Source organism: Primulina tabacum, chromosome 8, assembly GCF_025594145.1.
Source record: "Primulina tabacum isolate GXHZ01 chromosome 8, ASM2559414v2, whole genome shotgun sequence".
NCBI lineage: Eukaryota > Viridiplantae > Streptophyta > Magnoliopsida > Lamiales > Gesneriaceae > Primulina > Primulina tabacum.
In genome coordinates this window covers 5071917-5093651 of record NC_134557.1, presented here as the reverse complement: position 1 = coordinate 5093651, position 21735 = coordinate 5071917, and the positions used below count along the sequence as shown (strand labels likewise).

The 21735-nt window shown below is 35.2% G+C and overlaps 2 protein-coding genes across 15 annotated transcripts; one reads left to right on the top strand and one right to left on the bottom strand.

The window, feature by feature from the left end:
* Positions 1–3053: 3053 nt before the first annotated feature.
* LOC142553240 (pentatricopeptide repeat-containing protein At1g74750-like) lies at positions 3054–7804 on the top strand. Of its 11 annotated transcripts, none has more exons than XM_075663355.1 (4): positions 3056–3217; positions 3952–4006; positions 4677–4810; positions 4985–7804. In XM_075663355.1, exon 4 carries the CDS (start codon positions 4988–4990, stop codon positions 7565–7567), a length of 2580 nt encoding a protein of 859 aa, XP_075519470.1. In that variant the 5' UTR covers positions 3056–3217; positions 3952–4006; positions 4677–4810; positions 4985–4987; the 3' UTR covers positions 7568–7804. The 11 variants fall into 11 exon arrangements, with proteins under 11 accessions (XP_075519476.1, XP_075519470.1, XP_075519477.1 ...); XM_075663362.1 differs by lacking the exon at positions 3952–4006 and adding an exon at positions 3688–3836 and having other exon boundaries at positions 4703–4769; XM_075663357.1 differs by lacking the exon at positions 3952–4006 and adding an exon at positions 3688–3836 and having other exon boundaries at positions 4703–4810.
* A 3010-nt stretch (positions 7805–10814) lies between these two features.
* On the bottom strand, positions 10815–19754 carry LOC142553239 (zinc finger protein BRUTUS-like At1g74770). 4 transcript variants are annotated; one of them, XR_012821920.1, is made up of 12 exons: positions 19373–19754; positions 17885–18103; positions 17157–17351; positions 16753–17090; positions 16340–16568; positions 14072–15723; positions 13457–13681; positions 13227–13364; positions 12323–12364; positions 12187–12246; positions 11304–11375; positions 10815–11220 (listed from the first exon to the last, which is right to left on the bottom strand). XR_012821920.1 is itself a non-coding variant. In XM_075663351.1 (12 exons), exons 1-12 carry the CDS (start codon positions 19631–19633, stop codon positions 11119–11121), a joined length of 3726 nt encoding a protein of 1241 aa, XP_075519466.1. In that variant the 5' UTR covers positions 19634–19754; the 3' UTR covers positions 10815–11118. The 4 variants fall into 4 exon arrangements, 3 of the variants coding, with proteins under 3 accessions (XP_075519466.1, XP_075519468.1, XP_075519467.1); XM_075663351.1 differs by having other exon boundaries at positions 12323–12557; XM_075663352.1 differs by lacking the exons at positions 10815–11220; positions 11304–11375; positions 12187–12246; positions 12323–12364 and adding exons at positions 12435–12557; positions 12914–12980.
* Positions 19755–21735: the final 1981 nt, after the last annotated feature.

Sequence of the window (21735 nt, the reverse complement as noted above, 5' to 3'; positions counted from 1 at the left end):
TTTAACTTTTCATTTTTTGTTTCAGACACTATTCATTTTTTTAATTCCCATCAATTTTTATAATTTAGAAATTAAATATTTTTACAAGAATATGATATTTTCCAAAACAGGAAGAACATAAAGTGAAATTAAATGGCCGTTGGGTTTCTTTTCTAAAAAGAGGGTTCAATTAATTTCCATCTGCGTTTGTCAAAGCTGTCACACTCTCGTTTAATGAAGCTTGGACTTTTGTTCGTCCTCATAATTACAAGAGCACCCAAAAGATATCCCATTGTGTATCATTACTTCTTCTTTCATTATTATTCCCTTCGATATTATGTATCGCGCTTGGAAACAATTTGAAGGCAGGAGGGAAGCATTCTTTCAAGAATGAGCGGATTTTCTGTGAGACGATCTCACGAATTTTTATCTGTGAGACGAGTCAACCCTACCGGTATTCACAATAAAAAGTTATATTCTTAGCATAAAAAGTAATGTTTTTCATAAGAGATATATCTCACAAAATACGAACCGTCTCAAACAAATTTTTATCTCCACATAGAAATATGCAATGTGGGAACAAATGGTCCCAATGTATAATAATAAGTGGACTCGGCTTTTTTTGAAAAAAAAAAAAAAAACATTGGATATGTACTAATTAATTAATAAATTCACAAACTACCAAATTAATTAGATTCGAACACAGATATGGAATAAAAATTCTACATTTTATTAAAAAAATTATATATTAAAATAATATTTTTCATATCAACCAACAATTATCAAGTTTCTATACTTAATACTTTGTTCTAAATTTATTATAATGTTGATGTGAAATGAACTATAAAACGAGAAATTGTCAATTTTTTTAATGTAAAAAAGGGACGTGCATTTGATAAAAGTACAATGTTGCTCCATTTTGTCGCGTGCTTTGAGGGAGAATTCATCATGTTTGTCCTTCTGTCTTTCCCAGCTCATCGTCAAGCCTAAAAGCCTTTATATTTTTTGAGTCGTTCTTTTGTGCGATTTCGGATTTTTACTCGTACAAGAGTCAATTTTATTTATATTTATAATAAATATAATATTTTCATGAGTAACTCAAATATAATATTTCATAAAATTGACTTGAGATCGTTTTACAATAGTTTTTGTGATATTCTTTATACTTTGTCATCGTTTGAAGTTAAAGATTAAATAATAATATGTTGAAAAATAATATAATATAATTAAAAAAAATTATAGTTAATATAATATTTGATTTATTGATAAATAATAGTTTGTTTGATTTGATCAATTATATTTGGAATGAAGATGATAAATTATCATTTTGTCATTTTTTATAATTAATAATATTATTTATGAAGAGTAATATTGTAATTTAAATTCAATTATTTGATTCATGTAAGATATATGATCAATGATTTGATCGATGTAAAATAAATAATTAGTAGATAGATAAATAATATGACAAAGCAAACACGAGATATGATATATAAATTATCGAGAAATTACTTATATGAGACTTAAAACTGTGCCTTTTGAATTAAAGATTTTAACAGAAGAAGACTAGTATCGTGTAACAAACTCAATTATTGATTTGCAAGTAAAATAAATAAAAAACAAAACAAACCAAAACTATGGTCTTACAGAGTATGTCTCTTGTAAGACGATCTCACGAATCTTTATATGTGAGACGGGTCAACCCTACCGATGTTCACAATAAAAAGTAATACTATTAGCATAAAAAGTAATATTTTTTTTCATGGATAACCCAAATAAGATATTCGTCTCACAAAATACGATCCGTGAGACCGTCTCACACACGTTTTTGCCGCTCTTGTGTTGTTTTGAATCCGTTCTTGTGGTATGAGTTGCAATATATTTTAAATCATATCACGATCTGATTGTCATAATTCGACCGCTCTTTTATTATTATTCTCTAATAAGAACATTTATTTTTATCAAGTGATGAACAAGGGGGAGAAATTAGGACTTGAAACTTTAAAACAAGTAACAACATATGCGTATGCGTATGCGTATATTTTCTCTGTGTGATTGATCAGCAAGTTACCAACACTTAAACAATATACGACGTCGTTTTCATATTAATACATTGAACACGTTTTTGATTCTTTAATATAAGATGACTTGTTAACCACGTCAACCCAACTTTTCCTTCGACATGGTCAATTATTACCTTGCGGTCACGCACCTGAATATATCTAAGGATTTGTCGAATTGTTAACGAAATATAAATTTCATGTTTAAAAAATAATAAAAATAATATATATATATATAATTAAAAAAACAACATTATTAAAAAATGTTAGGCGGGGCACTCACAACCTACTGCCTAGATAATTTATTTATTTTTATCTAAATATATAATTTTTGTTATTTATCTCTGTATTTCTTCAATAATAACTATTTTAAATCAAATTCAAACTCAAAATCAATTACATAAACTGTATAAATTGATTGAAATATGTCAAACAAAATATTTTTTTTAAAAAAATTATATATGTATGTTTGTGTATTACATTAGACGGCTTCTAAAAATGGAGACGGTGAGCGATCATCTAGCACCTAGATAGTTTCTTTTACGACACTGTGACAAATGGAAATTAGATTATTATTTGGTTTTTAAGACATTTATTTCTTCATTTTTTCCCTTTAAACCTTTTGTTTCAATTTTTTATTTGCAGAAAAATCATATCACAAAATTTTTACATTTGAAATTAAGTTTTCACCGTTATATTACTCGTAACATATATTAGCAAACCGGTCGGTCAGATTTCAGTGTAAAATATAATTTTATTGTGAAATATAGTAATGTTAACGTTTACTTACTAAAAATTAATGTTTGTTAACGAAATTATAAGAAAACGGTATCTACAGAAAGTAAATTCATATATATATTTCAAGAACACAAGATTATATATATATATATATAAATATTTTATTTTATCATTTTATAAAACGATTTTAAATATTATTTCGAAAAAAAATTATGAATGGAAAATAAATTTTAAAAAGTGGGGTCAAAGTAAAATAAAAGTTACAGCGTCTTTTCCACGGTCCAGCTGCAGCCCCGTTTGCTTGGAAACTCAATAGGTCTGTCTACACGAAGGGAAGAATAAAGCACAGCCGCCACTTCAACCCTACTAGCATTCTTTCAAGCAATATTTCTTATGTTTTTCATCCGCTCCTTGAATGTTCTCTGATACTTGATTTTAAGGTACTTTGATAAGCAACTCAGTTTTGATTCTTGGGTTTACTTCCATTTGACTTGTGAATGTTGTAGGTTTTTTTTTACTGGCTGATTCGAGCTGTAATGGTTACTTATTCTTTCTTTGAAGCTGATTTCTGGTCTTTTATATGGTTCTTGAATGTGGGCTACTGTTGTTTTCTTGTTTGCTTTGTCATGAAACAGAGATTTTTGTAAGCCATCGTTTTGGTTCATCCTCCGTTTATGGTTTGTTCAGGAGTGAATGGTGATTTGGGATCACTGTTAGAACCCTTTCTTAGTTGTTTTAGAACGTGGGTTGCTCTTGATTTTAAGTAAAATTTGGTAAATATTGAATCTTTCCGTCTTTTGTTACCCTTTACGACACCAACTGCATTTTCATCGAGGGGGAACCAAGATACGTTCGAATCATGGTTTCCTTGAGCAGTTTTCGTCTTTGGAATGCCTTGAATCTTTTACAGATGGAGAGGGGGGCCGGGAGGGCTATTGTATGGCAGCTCCCCTATATATTTTCAACACCAGTATGATATCTGATGAAAAATATATTTAGCCATTTCAGCATTTTAATTTCGTCCTCTGACGGAAACGTCTGGCTATATCACTGCTTCGGGTTAGACACTTATGCATATGTTTTGTATTTGACGTGCTAAGTTTGAAAATGCAAATCTTTACCCTCCTTGAATGTGATATTTTAGGGTAGTGATTTTCTTTAATATGAATTTTAGTTTCGCAAGTTCAGGTGGATGGTGACGATGAATGCGGAATTGGAAATGTTTGAAGGTAACCAGACATTAAAAAGACAATTTGTATAGTAAAATACATTCATGTTTTAGAAATACTCCGTCTCATTCTTGATAATATTTATTCTATGATGACAATTATTTCTTGTGCTTGTGCTACAAATATTCATTTTTTTTTTCTTTTGACCGAATTTGATTTTCGTCGGGGATATTTCTCAAGAAACTCCTTTACTCGAGTTTCGAGTCTATGATAGGCCATGTCCATTTTGTGAATTTTAATCTTTGCTAGAGAATCCAAGCTGTCAATTTCAAATGTCTGGTTACTTTTGCCTTTCCTTCAGCTACTAAAATAAAATACATTAATGAGTTGCTAATAGGATAACAAAGATATCTGTCTGTGTCCTTTTAAGTAAATAACTGGTGCCTTGTTTATTGTATGTCTTTTGAATGAAACTTGTGTATCCATAGGGTTTCCAAAATCACGGGAATCCTGATGTTTGTGCAACTTAATGATTTGTTGCAAGTTATCTAGAGGTGGGCATGACATCACGCCTTCAATTTTTCCTTTATTTTTATGATTTGTCTTTCTTATCACATAAGTGTTGTTATTATAGATATCTGAGCTAGTCTTCCATATGAATACTTTGAAACCTTCTGGTATTGTCTTTTGGGTTCCATGCATCTCAGCGATTTTTCATGGGCATTTACAGATTATCCAACTTTTTCTTCGCGGAAGATGCCTCACTTCTGTTGCCTAACCCTCTTGGTTGAACTTTGAGGAGCAATTTTATTGGTCGACCGTTGTAAAATTTGATCTTTGTGTGTCTACTGATAGACTGAATAGGTATCGATACCTGTATTTCAATATGTAAATTGTATCATGTTATTTAATCTTATCTCCTCTGATTGCCATGTGTACATGTCACTCGCTGACTAAGTGGAAAGTTAGCATATTCATTTCCGTTTTTACACTTTGGAATCGAGATTAATTGTTAATTTTTAACAACTGAATCTACAGATAATGATACGTGCGAAACAGCTTGGTACACTATCCCAATCTGCCAGATCCCTTTTCTTCAATGGATCACGATGTAGTGCAGGGGATGGAAATTCTTGCACTTGCTCTGATGATGAAATGTGTACTTCTAGAAGACCCATCAGAGCAACCGTGCAACATTCACAAGTGGTATCCCCATTTGTATCAAAATCTTCGTTAGGAGTAGCTTTGCTTACTTCAATTGATTCGAGAAAAGTAAACGTAGTTCCTGAAAATGTCTCTCCCCCACGAGAAATTCCCATCTCCCGATCATCGGATAGATCTAACCATGTGAGTTACGCAGATGGCTGCGAAGAAAAGAATGTGGTTCATTCATCTTCTCCCGTTGCGGATCATTTTATGAAGGCTGGTATTGCAGCAGTCAATCTCTTATCCGACTTCGTAAATTATAAAATTCCCTTGACCAATGGGAGTGCAACTGTCAGCACAACTTGTAAATCTATGGTTGATTGTACCAAGCCAATTTCTAATACAAGATCTGCAAATGTGAAAACCTCTGGAAAAGATAAAGTTTATGAAAATTCGTCAGTTCGGCCGGCATCTGGGTCGAACTCTATTAGTGCCTCTTATGGAACAAAAGTTGGAGCTGATGAATCAGTTTTAAACAAAGGAGTGAACATTTTGTCGAGCAATGCGTCAGGGAATTTCACGGAAACTGATGGAATATCTTCAGAGACACAAGACAGGAAAAAGTCAGTTCCTCAAAGGTCAAAAGCACAATCAAACCGCTTCATTCCAAACAATAAACAACAAGGAGGCAAGTTTACCAGTAACATGTCTGAAGGGTTCAACAGGACAGTGAGAGAGACTAAAGTAATTAGGGGAGCTCCTGCGGCTAGACAATATTCTAATTGTAGTCACGTGGTTGAAAGTGTGTTGCACATTTTACGACAGTTCAAATGGAGTCTTGCTGCGGAAGAGGCTCTTACAAAGCTTGACTGCTCAATAGATGTCTACCAGGCAAACCAGATTCTTAAGCAGCTTCAAGATTTTAATGTGGCTCTTGGTTTATTCTACTGGTTGAAACGACAACCTGGATTCAAGCATGATGGGCATTCGTACACCACCATGGTCGGCATTCTTGGCCGGTCTAGACAGTTTGGGGCAATAAACAAACTACTTGATCAGATGGTTGGTGATGGATGCCAGCCAAATATCGTTACTTATAATCGTCTTATTCACAGTTACGGCAGGGCGAATTACTTAAAGGAAGCTATGGGCGTTTTTAACCAGATGCAGAACAAGGGGTGCAAACCAGACCGCGTGACATTTTGTACGCTTATTGATATCCATGCAAAAGCGGGGTTTCTTGATGTTGCCATCGACATGTATCATAGAATGCAAGAAGCAGGACTTTCTCCCGATACTTTCACTTATAGCGTGATCATCAATTGCCTAGGGAAAGCTGGCCACTTGGCAGCAGCACATAAGCTATTTTACGAGATGGTCAATCAAGGTTGTGTGCCGAACTTGGTGACGTTTAACATTATGATTGCATTGCAAGCAAAGGCGAGGAATTACCATGGTGCCCTACAGCTGTATCGGGAGATGCAGAGTGCTGGATTCGAGCCCGACAAAGTGACGTACAGTATAGTTATGGAGGTTCTTGGACACTCTGGCTATCTGGATGAAGCCGAAGCTGTTTTTGTAGAGATGAAAAAAAAGAATTGGGTTCCAGATGAGCCTGTTTACGGTCTTCTTGTTGACTTGTGGGGAAAGGCTAGTAATGTAGAGAAGGCTTGGGAGTGGTATAATGCGATGCTTAATGCAGGTTTACGCCCCAATGTACCAACTTGTAATTCTTTACTTAGTGCTTTCCTCAGAGTACACCGTCTTCACGATGCGTATAACTTACTTCACGGCATGCTTGGTTTTGGCTTAAATCCTTCCTTGCAGACCTACACTTTACTTCTAAGTTGTTGTACAGAAGCACAAACATCATTCGATATGTCGTTTTGTGGTGAGTTAATGACTTTAACCGGCCATCCTGCTCACATGTTCTTGCTCACCATGCCTACTCCTGGACCTGATGGACAGAACGTGCGTGATCACGTGAGCAAGTTTCTTGATAAGATGCATAGTGAAGACCGGGAAAGTAAGCGTGGACTTGTGGATGCGGTGATCGATTTCTTTCACAAGACGGGGCTTAAAGAGGAAGCTGGGTCAGTCTGGGAAGCGGCAGCACAAAAGAATGTCTACCCTGATGCAGTGACAGAGAAAAGTTCCCGATATTGGCTGGTAAACCTGCATGTTATGTCAGAAGGAACGGCAGTGACTGCACTTTCAAGATCACTTGCTTGGTTTCGCACGCAATTCCTCGTTTCTGGTATTTGCCCCAGCAGAATCGATATCGTAACAGGTTGGGGACGACGAAGCAGGGTGACAGGTACCTCCATGGTGAGGCAGTCAGTGCAAGAATTGCTGGAAATGTTTCATTTCCCGTTCTTTACAGAGAACGGTAATACCGGGTGCTTTATCGGATGCGGCGAGCCTCTCAATCGATGGTTGCTTCAATCTTATGTCGAGCGGATGCATTTATTGTAAGTCTTAACTGAGTTGAATAAATATGTAATCGCCAGTTTTGTTACGAGGAAACTTTGATTTCTTTTGGCGTTATTAGGAGGTTGGTTGCCTTGTGATGGATGGGCTTTATTATTCGAATTTTGGTCGGTAAAGTTGAAATGTATTTTTATTTGATTTTGTGAATTCGTAGGCCTGTCTGTCTGGCAGCCTGACTATTATTTAGTACAATGTAACAGCTTTAAATGTTTCAACTATCTATCCTATACTAGCGTAATGCGAATAACATTACGCACATGCGGTTGATTGATGTCGAATAATGATCGAAGACAGATTTTCATTAGCAATTATCGAGACTTCCCTGCATCAATTCACTTCTGACAAGAAAGAGAAAGCATCTATTCTCTATCACTTCCATTCTTCCAAACCATTCAATTTACACCATAAGTTTGCTCCAAGAAATCAAGATTTCATTGATTTGGATTCTTTCGTTTCTTGATATGAGAAATGACATTGAGGAGTGGTAATGTCCGATCCTGCGCAGCGTGTAGGTAGGTACCAAAAGAGGAGGTGAACCCACAGATTGCCTCCTTGCACCGTATTTCCCTGCCGACCGACCAAAAACTTTTATAAATGCACACAAGCTCTTCGGAGTCGATAATATCAAGAAAATACAAGAACCATTGGATCATCACGTATTCAATGAGTCAGATAAAATGACTAAAGAAAAAGGAAAATCTCAACGATCAAATATGTTGCTGACATGTGGGCTGTGTATCCGGTAAATGGACCTTTGGTGAAAATAGCACTACTCGATTACCAAGTTCGAGTGGCCGAGGCGGACCTTGAAGCTACTCTGGCACTACTTGCGTATTATAAAGAGCAGGATCAACTTCAGGATATGTAACATGATATTCTCATAATACTGATCTGATCCGCTGCATGCTGATGCGATACTACATCATGTTACACGGCAAGTATCACATTCAGGTGAAAATCGTTCTGACGCCGAAGAAAATAACCCTGTCAATTCTTCGTGGCTTTGACAAATGAAAAGTAGTGATAGCAATAATCACAATACCAGTTCAACAACAATGCAATCAGAGTCGACTACATCACAGCCTACGTCCATTCAGAAAGAAACAACTCAACATTTTGGCGAGATACATCATACATCGGCTCCAAAAAAATGTACGAGTCCAGGTAAAGTGATCAAATCCAAAAATTAGATTGTATTTGTTGCTCAGTACAGTCAATGGCACATCTAAAACCGTAAAATGATAAAAATGAGAGATCATGTCGCTGAATATGAAATATAATATGCAGCATGGAATCATCAAGTAAAGACTCGAGACGGGATATTGATCAAATGGTTGAAAAGGAACTCAAGAAAGTTGCAACATGTTTTACCCTTGGTCGTGTCTGACTGATGGAGTAAAGAAACCGACGGAGATCCTCCCATAATGGGTTCGACACTCGTGAACGGACATTTAGTCTTCTTTTCATATGTCGTTTAGGTTCCTATTGTTAGGGTCATAAGGTTACGGGGCTTTTTTAGTAACTCCTTAGTCAATAAGAGATCCTAGAAGTTGTTTTACTTCATTTCCTCATAATACATTCAGCATATTTCATTTTAGGAAAAATATTTTTTTTTATCCAATATCTTTACCATTTTTTGTTTTGGTCCACTAGCTTGTCAATTTTTTTTTTTTATTTACATTCTCTTCCGGAGTTGTCAATTTTCACTGGAAACGCTGACGAGGTGGTGGATGAAGCTGATGTGGCTAAAAATTTGGACATTTCTTTATTTTTTGCCAATTAGGACAACACTTAATAAGGAAAATATTTTTCTGATCCAGTAAATGTAAAAAAAATGATGTGGCTATAAAAATGATTTTCATAGCACGCGTGCATTGCACGTTGTATGCACGCCCCGAAAAATAACATCAATAGCACGCAGTGCACGCCGATGAAATAACATCGACATCACGTAGTTCACACAGTAATTTATATAATTTTGAACGCCGTAAAAAACAATATTTGCGACATGAATTTTACGAACTCTGTCATTTATATAAGATTATTAATAGCGTACACATGTGCATGCCGTTTTAATATTCGTAGTGTGCTTTTAATGCACGTCATTGTTCCTGTAAGGTGCAACAATATTAACAGTGCACACATGTGCGCACGCGGTAGAAAGTTTGCTTCTAAATAAATTGGTTTCCCTCCCAAATCAAGAAATCTGCAAATGTTTGATAACGTTAGCTTTACCCATCGTCTAATCAACGTTTTCCGACAAAACCCAAATGAACATTTTGGTGCTAGATAGACCAAAAGAACCAAAATTTATAAATTATCGTACCAATAAAAAAATTGAAACGTCAGTGTACCTAAACCTAAAAAAGAACAAGTCACTTGACAAAAAAAATCTCAAAATCTCAATTTTTTAGCCATGGCAGCTTCACCCACCGCCTCATCAGCTTTTTCTAGCGAGAATTGGTAACTCCACGTGAAAATTGACCAAAATAGTTGAATATGAAAAAGTAATGTACCAAAATAAAAAATTGATAAATGAGTGGTTGGGTTCAAAAATAAAAAAACAGTAAATATACTGTACCAAAAAAATATTCTCTCTTCACTTTATGTGCCTAGTTCACACTTCACAGTGGTTGCAACACCTATGTTTATCTTTGTGGGGAATGAAACATTTTCCGGAAAGGTAAACAAGCATAGCGACAATGATTTCAAATTCTTCCCAAAACGCATTTTCACCTTACATTCACATTCTTTTATACAATCATTATTGTTTCACATTCAAGTTTTCGTTATCCCTAATATTATCATATATTGCATTTTAAACTAACTACATCATAAAACTTCCATCACATTTGGACGTGACACTAAAAGCAGAATATTTCCTCTCCAACGGCATAACGTAACATTTCTCATGTCTCCTACGGAGTTGCATAATGGAAGGATGACTCTTCCCGTCAAATTTGAGAGCATCATATGCAAAATATCTGAGCACTAGGCATAGAGCAGTTCTAATCGGCTTTTCTTCAGGCCAGATTAAGAAGATGGAGTTAACACAAGAAAATGAGCAGGTATAAGCAAGCTTCAGGACCTATTCATGGCGATGATGCTTCACCAGAAATCAACTTTCGCATATTATCGGCGAGAAAGGAGGTGAAAACGAAAAAAGGATTAATTAGTCAAATTTGACTAGTGACAGAAATAACTCAGTCACTAACAGTGTTAGAGAAGAGAATAAATAATACATGATTTGCATAAAGCACGGGAACGATCATAATAAAAAAAAATCAAGGTCTCCTAATTGTTCCATATTACTCTCTGAAAACTTCAACAGTAATCGTATTCACAATTCAAAATTTGTACATAAACTTCCACTTAATTAGAATCCCAAAATCTCTTTACAACAGAATGAACATTATATATTAGCTTAATTTATATTTATCTATTGAAACATGTAACTGATTCAAGCATGGTTTCATGAATCTCACGGGACTATTCAACCATGCTTTAAAGAATTCCAGACTTGTGAAGGATTTGAATCACACAAGCCTGGTATTAAATGAACCACAATTGGGGCACTTGTGGTAGAGCCAGTGGAAAGCAGCAGATCCTCTTTTATCACAATCATTGCATAATATAACCTGCAAATAGAATGTAACAGTCCATTACTAACGCTAAGATACTCAATCACTTTCACATAGAAGTAAAATAGAATGTCGTCAACCTGTACTTTGCCAGCATACTCCTCGGGAATTTTTTCTTCTGCCAACAAAGCATCTAGCATCCCAAAAAACACCTGAAAAGGGGACAGCTGATTTTTTAACCTGAGCAAATGTCAAATTGTCGGATATATTCAACAGGTGAATACAATAGGAGATGATTAATGACATAAACATACAATCTCCTTTTTCATGAGCTCTATCAATGTCCTGTTCAATTCTTTAACAAGTGGCAGGGAAATTTGTTATTCCGTAAAAAAATAAAACTCAAAGGGGGAAATAAACTGAATATAGCCACTGAGGTTGATATTCAGGGAGAACCATAAAAGGTACTCTCGAGAAAGCCAACAAGAGATATTCTATCAACCTCGAACTCGGTTATCAACTTTTGGAACCTCTGTTTTAATTTCTTTGCTTCAGAAACAGTTATAAGGTCCTTACATAGCTGCAGTATTTATGTCCTGCATCCCCAAATCAGTTCTGAAACTACCATTACGAATATGGGAAATGCCTCTAAAACGACACCCCCCATGTCACTTAAAAGATGAGGAGTCCAAAGGCCAACAAGTCATCTTTGAAGCTATGTATTAGTACAAGTTACAGCAAAGCGTAAGGTGGGTTTGGTTATAGCAGGACTTCAACCTGCAACTATGAGGTTAAAAGCACAATGTTGATGGTTTAGTATTACTGACTAGCTACAAAAAAAATAGTGGTTAGTACAAGCAGTTAACAATGATGCCTTTTTGGGTAATGACGAGTCCGTTGTGACTCACTGACTAATATAGTAGGACATTAAAACTGTGATCAAAAGAAAAAAAATAATTGTTAATCGGTCACAGATGAAACAGTTACTAAAACAAAATATTATAAGCAATAAGATGAACTAACCTGCATGTCACCTAGTGACTTACTACAAATTGGACAGATGTATTGAGAACAAGTGTACTCCTGACAATAGGATTAGATATGTTAAAATACAAAAATAAATTGAGAAGTTCCAAAAGGTTCAAAAGAAGATAAACACCTGAAAGCATGCCGAATGCATCGAATGACCACATGGAAGTGCCTTCACAGGAAAGCACGAAGTAAATATAAATTCATTGCAGATAGGACAGTTCTCTTCAAGGGACTTCTCCCTGCACACGTGTACAAAGAGAGACCTCGACATGCAAGCATTGCATTTCATGCAATGAAAGTACTCAAATCCCAAGCCTTTCCCTACTCGACACAAGTTACAGTAAGGGCAATGGTATATCTGCCTGTACATAATTATTTTGAAGTCAGAAAATTCAGAAGTTAACGGTTGTCAGGACTACCACTAGATATCAGAATTTTGATCAACCTTGAAAAACATGAGATATTGCTTGTTTCGGCATTTCAAAAAACTAGGAAACTATTAGACTGTGTTCTATGCTTCTTAAATATAATTTCAATATGTATTTGCTCATCACAAAAATGAGATCTTTGCATGTCAAAATTTGACTTCTTTTCAGTGGTGGCAATCGTCAAAATCTTGTGTATGTGATTTCTGCATTTAACAATTCTCCGAGTTTATCTTTAGTTTCAAGTAGTTATAATGGTCACATGCCCAATATTATGATTGTACTGCAGGTACCCATGAAAATGATAAGAAAGGTTTTCATGGCTCTTTGAATCCAGATAGTACCAGAACCCTTGTGTACCTGCCCCAAAGCCACAAAGTTACGGGAAAACTGTTATTTTATAAATTTGGAGGCAACATGGACTCCAATTTGTATGATGCTTCTCTCCACAAATACTTTTGCAACTCTTTAATATTTCAAAGGAAAACTGCCTTTCAAGCCTCTACTTGCTCATGGCACAGTCAATTGTTAAGTTGTTGAAACAAGATAATGAAAAGCATCAAGTCAAGTATTTAAATGAAAATCAGGTTGACTTCCTTATCTCACCTTTCATCGTCAAATAATTTGCAGATGCTGCAATAAAATCTAGCCATGGAAAAATCATTGCAAGAACTTGTGGTACATTTGGGGCCAATCGGTTGTATTTTCAGGCATTTCATACACATCATTTCTGTTATAGTCTTCCTGCAGCATGAGAGAACAAAAATGAGCAATGCTGAATCGATGTCAACAAGAAAAATACACATTGGATTGCTAACCACTCATGCTAGTCCAACCTGTCAATACAATGATCTGTTATTTCATCATCATCATCATGGCATCGAATGCATGTGTATAGTTTATTGCAGCATGGTGCCAAGATCTTGCAGTTCCTCTTGTAGTGTTTGCAACCAAAAGTATGTTTTAGAGGATCCCGATAGGATGGACTTAGACCTGGAATTTCTTCCTTATCATTTGTCACAGTATCTTCTCTAGATGTCTTTTGTGTTACGATCCAGCGACTGTATGAAATCAAAAAACGAGTCAAACGTAGAAAAGGAGGGAAAACCTATGACCAATAGTGTGAGAGATTTAAGCAAGTGAATTTATTTAATAAGAACTTTCTGTCAACTAGAGGTAGCAGTACTTGCTAGACATAAGCCAGTAGCACCTCCAAAAAACCGTCAAAAACAATATAGTGTATGGTGTCAGTTAACACGACTTTAGTAACATGTTAAAACAAGAATTCGGGGAGAAAGCACATTTTTGTGGCGTCCTTACTCAACCTTAATAGGGTATGTTGACACCATAAATATTTATAACCTTGACGCTTAAGATGGTTTACTATGAAGATTCCCAAGGGCTTCACATGACATTTGGACATGAAATGACGCAATTGATTTATAGCTTACCTCATCAGTAAATTCTGAATAACATATGATTTTTTTTGGCAATCCAGATTAGAGTCACGAGATACTCTTCTGATCGTAGCTTCCAGCTCCTCTTGATTCATAACCAGAGGGTGATTTGGATGGCTCAATTCATTAGACTTTTTTACTGGAAGCTTTTTTCCATCACCCTGGAATCTGTCATTTGTTTCATCGCATTTCTTCTGGTCAACCTCGTTCTGAAATTGGATCAAAACTTGAGATCGGTGTCCATCTTGGTCTCCCACTGTTGCTTCATCAACAATGCAAGATCCAGACTGCCCAAAAGTTTCAAAAGAAATTTCTTTTTGTGCCTCTCTGTCATCTGTATTCTTTTGACTTGGAGTACCTTCACTCAGAAGATACATTGAAACAACTTCCAGGGGATCCACGTCCAAAGGAGGAGCAGGTTTTGATACCTTTGTAATCATCGGTAAGCAATATCCTGTCACGCCTTTCCACCATTCACCTAACCATTCAGCAAACTTTGTATTTCTTGTAACCCTGTGCCATAAAGACATCACAGCGTTCTGTTCATCAGAAGTTAAGTATGCCATCAGCCAGGGTATCATTTCCTGTAGTAGTTCTGCCCTCGTTCGTCCAAGCATGTGTCCTACAATCTTTTCTTCTTCGGAAGCAGAGAAGCATCCCCTAAATCTTGAAAAAATTTCAACTTCCTCTCGGTATATATGATCAGATATTACTTTCTGCAGGGATAAGCAACTATCATGGAGCTGTAAGCACAATTGTTGGCACTGCAACAGCCCAGTTTCATTGCTGGCCACATCATGGAGATCAGAGATCTCATTCAGGATCATGGAAGTTTTCATGAATTGTTTAACTTCCAATTTATGATCGATGCTGTATGAGTGGCTGATGTTTTGAAGCGCTTCCTTCAATTCCAGAGCTGGAAAGGCTATCTCATCCTCTGAAATACTATGAACTTGATACATATTGTACAAAAGGTTGAACCGTCTCTCAAAGTCAGCAAAAAACCCAAAATCTGTGGCCAGGTTAGATGAAAGGGACACGAGATATTCCAGATCTTTTATGAAAGCTCTATGGATGAGAAATATGTGGTCCATTGGTCTCGACTCAAGAGATAAAAGGAAAGTATGTCCAGATTCTGCAGGACGTGTTTGAACTTGGTGTACTCTTTCAAAAATCCGAGGGAATAATATATGTGAATTCATCGCACAATAATTTGATGCATCATGCATTGCCGTTGCGACAGAGGAAGAAGATGAAGGGTTAACTTCACTTTTCTTCTCCTTTATATCCCAACTTGGATCTGGAAACTTTTCAGAGAATTCAGAACTCTGCCTGATTTGCTCAACCAAGTAATAGCTTCTACCATTTAACATCTCTTGCAAAGTTTGTCTAAATTTTGCGACAGAGGTCTTCCCAGAAGAACCTATGCGAACCCACTCGTACAGAAGAGAAATAAAAGACTTGTCGATCAAAGGGCATTCCAAAACCATGTTCTCCATAATTAAATTGGACTGATTCTCCGAAAAATGAGCAGAGTACCAGCTGACAGTGGACTTTAGCAACCCAAGGGGCATCATGCGAAGGCTTGTGTATAGTAACCACAGTTGCATTTCTCGGGAGCAATTCTTGCTAAGAAATGCAAAAACCTGGAAGAAATTGAAAAATAAAGTCAATGGGGGTAAAATAGACCATTGTTCAACCACTAATTATCAATAAGATAGATTAAGGCATCATGGAAAATAATTTGATTTTTGCTTTGCGTGTGTGTATGCAGTGGTGAGCAAGTAGGGGGGTGTATATAAGACTTTGAGTGTGTTTGAATAACAGAGTTGTTCCAATTAAAAAATATGAGTTTGATTTCAATAACTATGAACCATGAATTAAGAATTGGTTTGCAGTATTCAACTCAAGTTGAATCCATAAGATTTTGGCATAATATGTGCTATAGCCACAAAGTTTATAGATGACCTCTCACGGAAGAATACCTTCTAAACAACCAACCTATATCAAATGAATCGAGGTACCATATAATATTTGGCCTAATTTTTTTTTTTTTTAAGTCTTGATAACAAAGTAAAAATAGATGCTTGTAAAGCTAAATTTGTACACGGAGATATTTCAAAAATACACCATGCTTCAAACTTCAACCCTGGGACAGTAATTTGTACCGAAGAACAACTGAAAGTGCATCAAATTAGAAAAAAAAAAAAAAACTAACAATGGGCTCAAACTGTAAAATTAAAGTATGATAATAATTAGTACCTTTGATTCAAGAACAAACAGGTTTTTGTTCAACCCCTCAACAAGAGACTCCAATTCTTTGGAAAGCATCTCAATGAAGCTTTCTGGTTGTTCCGAACTTTGAAGTTCGAAAAACAGCAACCTTCTTAGACATTCGATCTGACTTTCTTCAACAAGTCGACTGCAAGGGGGTAGGTTGCTTTTGGCAAGTTCACTAAACAGTGGATAGAAGATTTTGTCCAAAGAATTGCTGCAATCAAACAGAAAACATAAAATATAACTTTTAGATGTGCGCATAGACATAGAAATACAAAAAATGTCTGATGACACAAAGATTTTAAATATTTTCCCAAACATCTCCATGTTAATAGTGATGAAAATTCCAGAAGCCTTGACGAAACATACAAAAAAGGCTAAGAACTCAAGAAGCTTACCTATAGTAGATCAGTACATCTGCAGAAAATTTTAAATGAACAATGACCAGGGGAAGGGTTGAAAAGGAATCTGAACTTCTTATCAGACGCAATTCTTCAATAATTTGATTGAAGTCTCTTCTCATAGCAGCGTGCCAATGAGAAATACTGTTGATAGGGACCTCGGCACCACTTGCTTCGATTGAGCATACTTTATCATGTTGCAGAATATGATGAGGATATAGCTCGAGGATATCCTTGGATGTGTATAATTCATTCAAAAATTGATACCCTTTCCCACATATATTGCCGGGATCAGAAGAAGATCTCTCATCATGTTGAAGCCAGGAAACCACCACCTATGGAAGCAACAGTTATTAAGGAAAATACCCTGCATCCCTTCAGAAATTTCGCATAGGTTTTACCTCTTGAAGTAGTATTTCTCTAGATATGACAACCTTTATGCAATCCAGGACCTCTAGTTTTTCGTCCGAAGAAAGATGAAATGTCATCCATGGCAAAAACTCCTCCAACAGTATGACAGGAACACTGCACATGTACTGCCAGATAAGCTGAGCCTGTTCTTCAGAGGTGAAATTCTGCATTAACAGGGGAAAAACCTGCATTCACACGCAAGTAGGTGAGAATGTTGGGGGAGGGGGCGTGCAGTGGCAAAAATTGACATGTGCATGCCCGAAGTTAATTAATAGAGCCAAGACAAATCTAATTTCTTTAAACTGCATTATATATATGAATATAAATATATACCGTCTTACTTTGAATAATAAGTAAAAATTAGTTCCTGGATTTCTTAAGATTGTCTGTAGGGAAGCTATGGGTAAATATAAAAAAGGATTTTATCTAAAACTGTATCAAAATGGACTAGTTATGTTACTATTCTCAATTATTCTCCATAAACTAGCATATCCTCAAATTCTTCATGAACATATTTTCATCTGGAAAAATAAAAAATTAAGTTGCCTAGAAATTCATAAATTTCGGGACATGTGTGCACCCATACTGTACGAACCGAATTCCCATAGAGTAGGAACCTGTTTCCCAAACAGCAGAATTCATATGCGAGGTTCGTTAATCCAAACAAAATTTCACACAAAAATCAGTAAATAGTGAAGCGAAATCTTCTTATAATCACCTGTTGTTCTTCTTTCTCCATGTGATGACAAATCATCGCCTGGACAGTACCCAAGGAAAAAAGAAGCTCTTGAAACATCTGTGAAGTTCCTTCATCTTTTTTTAGGAAGCTATCCAAGAGATGAAAGTTAGACCTGAATCCATCATCAATAGATTTATGTTCAAGTGAATATGTTGGCATCACATTCTTTACATGTTGATCTAATGCCAGAAATATAACCTGTCGGAAAATTAAAAATTACGTTAGGAGTTTAAATTCATTCTAATACTTGTCTGGTTATAAATGAAAACTTGAAGGAAGTACAGGTATAGGAACGTTTTTTAAGTATATTTTTGCCAATAACACCACAATTATTAGAGGCACAAGAAAATAAGAGGCAATTTTGAGGTGTGCGCCTCACTGAATTGAGGTGCACTTAATAATAATATTTTAGAATTTGGTGTCTTAAGAAAAGTGTGTCATATATTATCTGATATTGAGCAACAATAAAACAATATTAATTAGTCTACAAGCAAATGTGAAAGACTAACATATAAGATTTCACTTAAAATATGCAATCATTTTATTCAAGATACGTACTGAACCTTAAAGATGTACCAACACAGGGGCCTAATGACTGAGTAACGAGCTGAAGGGCTGGCCCTTGACATGCCCCTGAATAAGGGTTGCATCTTGGGCGTTGATACACCCCATTTAATAACTATGGATTACACCAACTCCCAATAAGTTAAGTTGATTAGACGAGAATGTGATTTGTATTTACTAATTAGATAAATTAAATATTGTTTATACATCACTTTCATTTTGATCGTCTCGGTATTGGACTCAAACGTTGTGTAAAAGTTATTTGGAACCGAGAGCGATTTAAGAGCCACGGCATTAAAAACTTTAGAGTGTTTACAATCACTAAAAAATTGATTATGGTTTTTTGCTTAAAAGAAATCAATTTTGTGTGTTTCTTAAACACATATTCTGCGTTAGCTTCTTCTTGATTTCATTGAAATCCAAAATCTTGTGATATGCTGATTTTGTTTCTAAAAAAATAATTTTAACAATTATTTAGTATTACGGTTAATTGTTTATCAAAAACTATCCACGGGTTTTCAGCTTTTCACTTTTGTTTCTAAAGACTTCAGTTGTGATTTTGCATCACTTCTAAATAATTTTTAAATTTAATCACTTCTTTACAAATTTTTGTTAACCATTCATGACCTGCTTTCAATCGGATTGCAAAGTTAACTATTAGAAATGAATGGATGAGTCCTAAAAATCAGATATAAATAGTAAAAAAAAAACAAAACAACCGATTTGCTTACTTAGCTCAACTATCCAAGTTTGTTCCAAGGTCAACTTCTTTGCACCAAAACAAATCCTTTCGATTTAATTCACATTCATTAAGATGACACTGCTATAACAGAAATCTATAATTCACAATCACATCCTTATAATCAGTTAGATAAATAAGTGAGAATTTGGTCCCAAACTGACCTCGTCTTCAGCGGCACAGTGATAATTGTAAACCAGCTTCAAGAATTCCAACCTCCGCGATAGGTCGAAAACAATTTCACGGTTACATCCCCCATTTTCGGCAGCCTCCTTCACTCCCCGGCGGAGCGAAGACAGCTCCGACCGGAAAGCCTTATGAGAAACGACAAAGAACAGAACAGGTGCATCGACGAGTTTGATTCCCTGGAGCGCCGACGGCAACCCCACCCAGTCCTCCTCCTTCTCGCGCTCTCCGCCGTCCATTCAATGACGCGCCGCCGCCAACTACCATCAAATTGGGAAACGGAGCAGGGGGAGAAGCTCCAGCATTGGAACACGATCGCCATTTTATGGGGGGTGCCTTCTCTCTGTTCTTGGGGCCACTTCCAAGTTTCAAACATCAAATATTATTAATTAATTATGTTTTTAAATAGGTTTAGTCGTACTGTTGGGTTGCCGTGATACTTGCCACATTTGACTTTGTCCGTGGCGCGGGGTAGTTTGTGCTATTGCCAGAGCTTAAATTTCTATTTCCCAAAAATGTCCAAAAACAAATATTAGTAGGTTAATATATTTTTCTTCTGTTTTTAAAAAATCTATGTTATCTTTTTTTTAATTAAGAAGTCTATAATTGATTATAAAAAATATGAGGTTTATGCTTACTTAAATTTTCACTGCCTGTATTGACGAAAAAAATGTAGAATAAGAATATCATAAACATTATGTCGTCGTAAAAAATATACTTTGATCCGATTATTCGTAAAACGATAGAGTTTGGATATTTCATAATATCATATTTAGAAATATTATCACATTTAAAAAAAATAAACATATTTTGAGGATATTATTACGATTTGGAAATTTCGATGTTTAAGGATCGAATGACTCGGGTGTAATGGACCGGACAATGCCAACTTATATTTGATTTCCACGGTGGAGGGGTAATGTGGAAATATTGACATACTCGTGTGGAAGAGCGTGCACACGCGCACTCAAATTCATATTTTGTGGAGAACAATATTTTAAATTAAGATCGAGACAATTCTTATGTTTAATTTTATGCAGGCTAGCACGGATCACGTGGGTTCATTCAAATTATATTTTTTTAAAAAAATCAAATTACAAAATAAATAAATATAGGTATAGGACAGAAACTCGTATGAGACGGTCTAACGGGTCGTATTTTGTGATACATATTTCTATTTGGGTCATCCATGAAAAAGTATTATTTTTTATACTAAGAGTATTACTTTTTATTGTGTCTCATAGATAAAGATTCGTGAGACCGTCTCACAAAAGAAAAAAAAAAAACTTTCATAACCTACCACTGTTATTTTTAGTGCACTTTGAATAAATCGAAAGATTAACATAGAACAGTGTTGTCTTATGTGCATAAAAAGTAGATTAATATAGTTAATTCATTTTATAAAATGAGGTGTAAAATTTTAAAAAAAAATTACAAACCAAGTATGTCATTGTAAAAACATATCCTCTCAATATCATCAATTTAAATTTGCAACAACACATTTAGAAATATTGTGAGAGTGTGTCTCTTATGAGACGGTATCGTGGATTTATATATGGAAAGCAATATTTTTGGCATAAAAAATAAATTTTTTTATATATTGGTTGCGTGAGAGATTTATCTGGTAAATGAGATTTTTTGTATTATTGTAAAGGGCATGTAAACTTTGACAGAGTACAAATAATATGTGATACGAGCAAGTCTAAACTCTAACCATGACACAAGAAAACATAAAAAGGATGCACCAATTTATTTCAAAATATGTTTATTTATTTCCTGTTTATTTCTTTTTTTATCTTCTTCAATATAAAATCGTGTGTACCTTCTTTTGTTTTCCAAATTGTTCATATAATTATTATTATTACAAATTCAAATCTTTGTCGTCTATTAATTTTTTTTAATTATTATATTGGATATGACTAGAGAACATGAACTGAACCAGAAAAAAGAGGTTGATATGGTATGCAAAATTTTTTTTATAAAAATCTGTAAAAAAAAATATAATTAATTTAAAAGCGTGATCAATTAAATTAAAAAATTGAGGGGGTGGTCGCAGCCATCGCCGCCTTGTCTCCGTCTTTGCTAGAGAATACGAATCCAACACATAGTTATGTAGTAGTTTTGATATTCGATTCAACTTCTTAAAATATAACCTAACATGGCATCATCAATCTGATACAAATATTCAAATTTGTTTAAACATAAAATTTTAAATATTAAAAAATAAAACGGCATTTAATTTTTAGGCATGAACGATGTGCATGGTTTAGTCCATGTCGTGCCTAGATTTTGTCGTGCATGATTTTGGGAACAGTCCACTCTTTGTCAATTTCTTAATAAA